The 9,906-nt window shown below is 39.3% G+C and overlaps 1 protein-coding gene across 1 annotated transcript; it reads left to right on the forward strand.

Annotated features, from left to right (window-relative positions):
• The first annotated feature begins 1,459 nt into the window (after positions 1-1,459).
• Positions 1,460-8,345, forward strand: LOC104515283 (neuronal acetylcholine receptor subunit alpha-7). The gene is made up of 6 exons (XM_010159198.1): positions 1,460-1,548; positions 2,750-2,917; positions 3,285-3,479; positions 4,803-4,889; positions 5,533-5,642; positions 7,726-8,345. The coding sequence occupies exons 2-6, from the start codon at positions 2,863-2,865 to the stop codon at positions 8,242-8,244; spliced, it is 966 nt and encodes a 321-aa protein (XP_010157500.1). The 5' UTR covers positions 1,460-1,548; positions 2,750-2,862; the 3' UTR covers positions 8,245-8,345.
• The last annotated feature ends 1,561 nt before the right edge of the window (positions 8,346-9,906 follow it).

Here is a 9,906-nt window from a genome sequence, read left to right on the forward strand (position 1 = left end):
TTCTATGATTCTATGATTATTATACCTTATTTTCTACTAGAATTATGAATTAGAATTCTTTCTCCCCATCTTAGATTCTTACTCTATTTTCCTGATGATATTTTAGAGGTGATTAGGAAATTGTGAGATACTAAACCACTACAGGCAGACTGACATCAGAGATTTGTGATGCTCAAATCCTCCTAGAGACAACACAGGTTTTTAGATCGACACAAGCACAGACTGCAGCAAGAAGCCAGACCCTGAGGCTCGTGTGACCTCCTTTGCTCTGCCCCAGAGCAGCTGGCACTCTATTTGCCTTGTGTGAAGAATCCAACCCCACAAGGTGACTGGCAATTACAACCAAGTACAGTAGCCTGTGTCTCATTGTGCTTATCCCCAGCACAAATGAAAGCCCGAGAAGGAGCCTATATCTCTAATCAGGGGCAGCAGGCATCAGACGTGAACTCAACACAGCAGCTCCTGAAATAATTCTAAGATGCAGGGATCATTCACTGCTAGTACCTCCCGAGTACATTCTGTGCAATTTAATGTAGGCACCAATTTCAGTAACTATGACAATGTCTTGAACACCTAGGTCCCAAACTTTAAAGGATATATAGACCAGAATCTCTAATAGCTTACCACACAAACCTGCAGTAGTAAATGGGAACTGTGAAGTAGGGCACAATACTGCATGAGTATATATCCACTGCAATGTTCTGTGATTTAAACATCTTTCATAGAGTCATTTCCATCAGCAAACTTACTAAACTTCTCACTGGAAGGTCTTTATTTCATCATCCTAGTTGAAAAAAGATTGTTTCCCGCCTAGTTCTTAAAATTTTAATGCCTAGTAAATTCCTGGGTCATAGTCTCAGATGTAGTTGAGATATTCCTTGGCAGTAGCTGCCAAATGATATTTTGAAGCACCCTCCAAATAACATTATGATTCTTCTCTAGAGATGTGTATGAAGTACACACCAGGTCCTGGCCAGCACCACTGCACTGACACGTCTTTTCTCTGCTGAAAGTAGATAATGACAGCTGGAGCGGCACTGAACAGTCTTATGTATGACATGTAGTAACAGCGTTCACCCATGCAAAGCGGTAGGGTGAGACACTGGACCATCCACCTCCTCGGTACTCATGAGCTGCTGTTAACACAGACAGCAAGAGAACAGACTTCCCTGTTCGTTTGCTTCAGTGCTTGCTTTCCAAACGGAAACCAGTAGAGCCAGGGCACTGTAATGAATGTTGTGGGATAGGTGAGCAGTGAAAAATGGTGGTTCCCCTTCACTTAAGTTGCTAATCAGGAACAAATCCAGTGGTATCAGGCCAGCTACTCTGAGGCCACAGAAAACGTGACAGGAGAAAAGCTGCCAGGGTTTGGGGAAGGAGTTATCCTTCTATGAAGAACTGATTAATCTCAAATACTCTTCAGCCAGGCAAAGAGCATATAACCCATTTTTTTTCTTCCCTGTTCTAGCGCTGATGAAAGGTTCGATGCTACATTTCACACTAACGTTTTAGTCAATTCTTCAGGACATTGCCAATATCTGCCACCAGGTAGGCTGTTTTTAGGTTGTGAATTCCGATAACTCAGACTACTTATGGATGGTGTGGTTTCAAATTTGACATCAATTCTCTGGTATTTGATTTGTCTGGCTAGCATCATCTGATAAGATTTAAGCCTAGATACATCATGAATTCCATCGTTAACACTTCTGTATGAAAACCACCATATAAGATACATTTTTTATTGCAGTTATGTAAATTCTTCTATAATAATGCACTATTTCAGAAGCATGAAAGAATAAAAGAAGATAAAAACCTAAAGCCCTTAATATAAAACCATAGTTTATTAAAGCCATAGTAATGCCTCTTAATAAAAACCAATTTCATTAATTTAGCTGTTTCTTCTATTAATATGTTAACTTTCCAGTAAGATGCTTAGTAACAGCTTGGATGTATCTTCTGTTTGAAATGATTCACTGGATGCTTCATCAAAACAATTTTTAGTCTGAAAAGAAAATAGTTTGTGTTTGATATTTATTTGGTATGAGAAACAGATCACTGGCTCTCTGAATATATAGCAGTGGAGTACTGTTTCTGTTTCCAGACTCAATTAGCACAATTCTTGGACTTAACTCTTCCTGGAATCTGAATTTTAGATGCTACAATAGAGCCAAGTGTTTTCCAGACGAATTAGTTTTTCCATCTAAGATTCCCAGAGGATTTCAGGGGTTTGCCTCTTGTTCTTTTGATTTAAGATGTTCCATTTGGTGGTGGGTTTTCAGTTCAGTTCTGAAAGCTGCTAAATGACAGGGCCTGACTCAACAAGCAAAAAATAAGAAGCTAGCTTTCCTGACTAAATCAAGATCATGTGAATCTACTAAGACAGCAAATAAACTTTCAGGATTTCTTATTCTGTTCAGTAAAAGAAATAGGAGAAACAGATTGCATATTCTGCTTAATTACTTTCTGAAATACAGCATCTAGAAATTTGAGCTCTTTTCTAAATATTCAACCACTATGTGCAAAAATGGAAATGTAGTTCAAAAAACAGTTTATAACATCAGTAATTTATGGTGCAGTTCTTTCCCTTTCCTATGACTGACTTTTGGTATTTACATGTCAAGACACAACTGAGATTTAATATGCTTTACAAGTAAAGAAGAGAGGGTGAAATGTAGAACAAGGTCTAGTTACAAAATGTACACGGAATTATGTGGAAGAATTAAGTATTCTTGTTTAAAACCCAATCTAGGCATATTTAAAAGCTCATGCTACATAGATGTGCGCTGGTTTCCATTTGATGTTCAGAAGTGTAACCTGAAGTTTGGATCCTGGACTTATGGAGGCTGGTCCTTGGACTTACAAATGCAAGAAGCAGACATATCTGGCTATATTTCAAATGGAGAGTGGGATTTAGTAGGTAAGCTCTTGATTTCTTATTTACACTGTGAACTTGCAGCCTTGTCTCCACTGCTGAATTGTGACTGGGAAATGAAGACAGAAATTAAATTAATAAATAAGCTAGCTAGTGGTATTTGAAATTCTGAGACAGATGCAAGATGAAAATCAACATAAAAAAGTGGGAGACAAAATTGCTGCTTGAATTCAATATCTTTTATCTGATTTTTCTTTATTACCTGATGAAAATTACTTAATTGGGAATTAAGCTTAAAGAAATAGTTTTACCTATAGTAAAGCTACATTTATCCTTTTCTAAAATAATCACTTCATAATACACAGTCTATTCACATTAATTTCTGGTTTTCTTCCTTTTCCCTTCTACACAGGAGTTCCTGGGAAGAGAACTGAGAGTTTTTATGAATGTTGTAAAGAACCCTACCCAGATGTAACTTTCACAGTAACTATGAGACGTAGGACTCTCTATTATGGACTCAATCTTCTTATTCCTTGTGTACTGATATCGGCACTCGCTTTGTTAGTTTTTCTGCTTCCAGCAGACTCGGGAGAAAAGATCTCACTAGGTAAATCCTTAACAGGATATTGCAAATATGACCAAACCAAAGGAAGCTGTCCATTTTGAATTTTTTTAAACAACCTTTGTAGGCAAGGAGGAATAGCTATTGTGGCCTCTCGTGGCTCATGAGCTATTTTTACTGTCTGGGGCTGAAGCTGTGTGATGTCTAACCCATGCGCTTGGCTTAGGGCACACTGAAGTTGGGAACTGGAGAAATTCCAGCCAACTCAGCAGAAGCATGACAATTCCTGACTGCCTTCCTCAAGAAGCAGGGTTACATTTTTTGATGATTACTTGCTGAAGAAAAATCCCACATTCACTGAGTAAAGCTTAAGTTTACAAATATGCATTTGAACACAACATGGAATCATTCTTAATATTTCCTTTTAATAGTGAGTTGTATTAAGAGCCTAAAGTGCCTTCTCAGAAAGACTGATTCTAACTGCTACTGTTCTAATTTTTATAGCAAATTTTAAGTAAATGTTGGGTTGTGAAACAAATCTGATGACTTTAAGTACTTGATTCTTCAGACGGAGAGGTTAAGTAAGTAATGAAACTTTTTGCCCCATAGTAAACTGCAAAAGCGGCTTCTACTAAGTGCACATAGCTGTTAAAAGGTAGAAACAAAACTGACACTTCTCCAGAACATGGTGCAATTGTGCAGTAGGCCTTCTTATCAAGAAGTCCCTCCCCATATTTTAAGGTAAATTCTTTGGTCCTAAATCTTTTTCCACCTGATGATGACTCCTTATTGTTTAATACTAGTCCTGAGAAAAGAGCTAAGCCTTGTTCCAGAAAGATCAGAACTTGTCACTGAGCAACAGAAGTGAAACTCCAGAAATCAAGAGTCAAGACTGCTGGGGCATAGCCAAGTGCAGAACCCCACAGCTAGTGGTACCAAAAGATATCAAAGTCTGTCCACAACAGCAAATCTCTTCAGCAATATTACGCATTACACCACCTGTAGCTTCCATGCCAATTAACCAAGTGTCATATGCTCAAATATTCAAAATCATGCAATGTTTCTAAAGCAAACAAGCTGCAAGAATTACTTTGATTTACCTCAGCTAATTAGCAAATGGTGATAAAAGCTGAACAGTTATGAGGGTCTAAAAATATACACGTCTGTGCAAGCATTGGTACTAGCCTGGCAGCACTGCTACCCTGAACTTGAGGTAGTAGAAGAAAGCATATGAGGTACCACTGACATGCTGGTGCAAGGGTAAGAGCGTGAATGCATCTTGCAAAGAGCACTCCTTCAGATTCATTTTCTGCTTCTTACTGCCCCTTAATTACAAGCCACTGATCTGATTTCATATTTATGTTTCAGGCATAACAGTTTTATTGTCTCTCACTGTCTTCATGTTACTGGTGGCTGAAATTATGCCAGCAACATCTGATTCTGTGCCCTTAATCGGTAAGCTAACTATGGCTTTTATTTGCTTTTAGTTTTTGTCAGATGAAGTGCAGGGACTTTGCGTGAAGGCCAACAGTAAGGCAAATTACCACCTGTACAACGGCCTACTGCACCTGAATTACAAGTATGTCACTAAACAATGACAGGCCTTGAGAGGTGTGATCCCCTGAACAAATTTCAGGCTCTCTGCTCTGAACAGAGCAGCTGTGTGTATTTTGGGAAGGCACGAGGGAGTCAGTTCTCCATGCAAGAAGTTGTTAAGTTTTGACAATAACTGGCTAGACATTGGGAATACTGAGCTAAACATGATTAAACCTCCCCATTTTAATTGCTCAAACAGAAGCTTTTCAAAATAAGTACTAGCCAGTCTCTACAATACTGGTGAAAGAAAATTAGGGGACACTTCTTTCAAGGTTGCTTAGAGAAGGCAGGTGCTCAGTTCCACAATCACTAAAGTCTGGCTATACTCTCAAAATAACAGCTGCCTTTTCTGCTTTTGAGAAATTCCTGAGGTAGCACATGTTATCACTGCACTAGGAAAAGAACTTAAGCCTATGTGTGCATGCATATAAACACCCCTTATAATAGCTACAGAGCAGTATCAGCCAAAGTCTACTGCTGTAATTATCTGTTTATTTTGCAGCTCAGTATTTTGCCAGCACTATGATTATTGTTGGCCTTTCTGTTGTTGTCACTGTTATTGTTCTACAATACCATCACCATGATCCAGATGGGGGGAAGATGCCTAAATGGGTAAGGTTCGATTTTCATTCGTTATCCATTGCAAAAATGTCCAGATCAGGGATGTGACAGCATAGCTAGAGACCCATGTTTACTTCTTACTGTTAAAAACATATAAGCCCTTCCTACATGGTTTGTTTTGAAAAGTAGTTTCCCCAGAAATGAGATGTCAAGATACCTTTCATGTACTTGGCTTCTTAGAGTCTGTGTGTACGAGAAAGAAGAAATATACCTCAACTTGCTTCTATATTCAGCATCTCCTTCACAGCAGCTAGAAGCACCTCAGGATTTTGCTAAAACTAAATACATGAATGAAGGTGATTTTAAAATGAGCTGCAGATGTCAGAAGTGAAGCAGGTAGAAGGAAAGAATAAGGTGCTACTGGAGATTATAAATGCATGAAATACACTAGCCTCGAGGTGCAGCTGTGCAGCTGCTACATATTCTGCTGCCCTGCACACAGACACATCAACAGCCTAAAAAGCACTTGGTAAAGATGGCTGTTAAGGTGGAAGTGAAACTTGGGCTGAAAATCCTCACCTTTACATCTCTGGTCAACAACATGGAAAGCGCAATGAAAAAGTGAAGTCTTTTTCTCAGCACCTAAGACTTTCTTTATCATGTACTTCAACAAGTGGTTGTTTTTGCTGAGAATGTTACAATGATCCTGGATTACTAAATATTGATGCGTATCATCAGCTAACTGTCCACTCTTCCTGACTTCACCCAGCTCATGGCAGCATCAGGCATTACTGAAAATGTAAAGACCTTTCTCTTTTTTTTCTCCCTAGAACAATGAGTTATTATTATCCTTACTAGCCAAAGAGAATGTGCACACAGCAGTGCCCTGCGGACAAGAGATAATGAGATATTCTGTGGCCTGTTCTGGGGTAGTGACTTTAAACTAAATTTCAATGAAAAGAATAAAAGGTACCTATCTTTAGAAGCACATTTGATAACCAAAACGGGACAAATGCTTAGTACTGAGCCAAACATCATCAGAAAACAGTACTTGAGGTCAAGGACTGAGCTTTAGTGTTGAGAACATGAAGTCCATTAAACATTATTTGGATATTTTGGATAGGGCCCTCAGCTAATGGAATACTATCCTTCTTGGTGAAGCTTGATAGTGTAAATAGAGGAACAGGGCAAGATCTCTCTCCGAATGCGATGTTTGCCTGGATGTAATATCTACTCTGAGTGGTAATTCATAGCTATAATAAATGGACCCAATTTAATATCAATTACAGTGCCAGATTTGTATATTATATGAGCCAATATTTCTTTAGCGCTCTGGAAAAGAAACAATGGAATGAGCTCTTGGAATCTGATTTAAATAAATTACAGAAGCTTGCATCTGAATTGGAACAGTCTCTGGCTTGCCTGCATTTTCCGTAAGGCTGGATTAAGGCAATAAACAATAAAATGACATACACCAATAAAATCTGCAAAGTTTTTTTTTCTTTTAAATCAAAGCAATTTTTCCACCTTATCTCCATGCTATATCCAGATCTGCTTTCTAAAATCTGCAATCAGATGTCATGAAAGCAAAACGAGAACAGAGCCAAACCACTGTAAAGCTTGGTGGTCCAGTCCAGTCTAGAATGTGTTTTAGCAGCCCCCTCCCAACAGTAATGTCATGTGAATTTAATATTAGAGCACAAATATGAGTGAAAAAATTGTAATTTATTGACTACAATCTAGAGCAGCACTATTAAGACTATTAAAAAGTAACTCCTCTTCAGTAAGTGATACTCTTTTTTTATTAAATTCATGGTATCTAGTAAAAGTGGAAAAGGCTGCTGCATCACTGTTCAAGTGTGAGAAAAAAAAAATCAACATTATGGAGACTCCCAACAGAGGAGGGGGGACTCCCAGTAGTGACAGTCAGCCTGAGGCAATCAGCAGTACCGCTAGAACAAGCAAGCAGCCTCAGAGATTGGCAAATTAATCAGCTGGAGAACTCTGGCACCGTTTTCTAGAACTGCTGTGCAGACTAAGCAGAGACTGTGGACAGACAGTCATCCAGGCTGCGATAATGCCCAAAGACGGGGGCTGTGCAAAGAGATGCTTATTCTCCAAACTTTTCTTTCAGACAAGAATCATCCTTCTCAACTGGTGTGCATGGTTTCTGAGGATGAAAAGACCAGGGGAAGATAAAGTACGTCCTGCCTGCCAACATAAACAGCGTCGATGTAGCCTATCAAGTGTGGAGATGAACACTGTGAGTGGACAGCAATCCAGTAATGGGAATATGCTATACATTGGGTTTAGGGGGCTGGAAGGGGTTCACTGCACACCTACCACTGATTCAGGGGTGATCTGTGGGAGGATGACCTGCTCACCAACAGATGAAGAAAACCTGCTGCACAGTGGCCACCCCTCTGAAGGTGACCCAGATTTGGCTAAGATCTTGGAAGAGGTCAGGTACATTGCAAACCGATTCAGAGACCAGGATGAAGAGGAAGCCATTTGCAACGAATGGAAGTTTGCAGCCTCTGTAGTGGATCGGCTCTGCTTGATGGCTTTCTCAGTCTTCACAATCATTTGTACAATTGGTATTTTAATGTCAGCACCAAACTTCGTAGAGGCTGTGTCTAAAGATTTTGCTTAACTCGTAGTTACAACCTGATTCTCTGAAGTATGACATGTAGCAAATAAGAGTGTGGGTTTTGTTTGATCATTTGTTTTTAAGGAGTATACTGCTTCTCATTGCCCCCCGCTCTGGACCCCAGTTCCTTTTGGAAGAGTGGCCCTGTTTCAGAAGGGAAGCCAAGGATTTTTCCCTGGCCTGACTGCATGCAGCTCCTCTGAGCACTCTTCTGTGGGAGAAGTGTCTGCAAGTCCCTTTGGAATGATAGGGTATTGCATCTCTCACACCTTTTTGAACTGGCTATTGCAAAATAACAGGTAGACAATGCCCGAAATGTCACTGCTTCCAGTTTTTTTTATAAAAATAGAATGTGGTCCATCTTAAATATTTGAATGAGTGATCGTAAACACGTTTAGGAGTAGATTAAATCCAAATAGAAAAGGGAGAAATGGGTTGTTTTTCAGTTACTGCTTCTTACTGAGGTGTGGTATGTAGCTCTCCAGCTCACTCATAACCAGTCAGACCTGTAACTCCCTTCATGCATTTTTCAGAGAGCATATGTGACTTTACAGGACTCTGAATTTGTCTGACCCATCAGAAAACTCAAAGTTAAGATGATACTCCCCACATCCTTCTATATCTTTCTGGATTTGACCTGGAAGTTTGGCCTGAATTGTTGAACAGGCTTCATGGTAATTTTCTGCAGTGTTTACTACTTCTTCCTTCCCCCCAGAAAGACAATTCAACTGATGACCTTTTTAACCATCAAAAAGAAAATGAAGGATTTATGATGCCTTTATCCTCACTTGGTTAAAAAAAAAAAACCACCAACCAACCAAAAAAAAACCAAAAAAACAACCCACCACCAAAACCATAAAAAACCCCACACTTGTCTCTTTACTGTTAACCGGATTCCAATGTGGAAAAAGTAACTCAGTGTCTTGTACAGGCTTCAGCATAAATGAATAATCTAAACCTGACATCACGGTTTCACTTTAAAAATTAAATGTTTGATCTCTTGTATGCTTAGCCTTATATAGTCCTTCTTCTGTTGAGTTACCATAACATGTCTTCACAAAAAAACTGCACCTTTTCTGCTCAGTTTACCATCCAAAGAGCACTAACGAATAATAAAGCTTTCTTGGGTCTGATATAAACTATGAACTGTATAAACATATATCTATATATACACACCACACAGATGTCCAAGGAAAGGTTAAGATCTAAATACGAAATCTTTTAAGTCTAGACAGACATTTGCACAAGCAAAACTAATCATTGTTCCATGTAATTTCCAAATCTGAAATTCTCCCATTGTGACTTTGATGTCTTAATGAAACGGGCTGAGCTGAGAATACCAGGACCCGAAACTCTGTCTGTACAAAACAGCTGAGAATCAGTCCCTTGCTGGCACACCAGCATTCCTGACCAGTGATGTAAGTGATAAAAGATGTAGTGCAGAACTACTTCAGCACTGACTCCTTGCTTTATCCTACAGAACCCCATCTTTGTGGCTGAGTTCTTCAACACACGAATGGAGGGCTGTTGTGGTACCATGTTTTTACTGTGAAATAAACCCGAGGCCTCAGTTTAGCTCTTAAACTGGATTAAAATAAAGTGACTGAAATCCTTATTCTCCCTAGGTAACAATTACCTTTCCAGAGTCTGCTCCCCTGAAAGCAG

The sequence above is a fragment of the Eurypyga helias genome, unplaced genomic scaffold (genome assembly GCF_000690775.1).
Source record: "Eurypyga helias isolate BGI_N326 unplaced genomic scaffold, ASM69077v1 scaffold8099, whole genome shotgun sequence".
NCBI lineage: Eukaryota > Metazoa > Chordata > Aves > Eurypygiformes > Eurypygidae > Eurypyga > Eurypyga helias.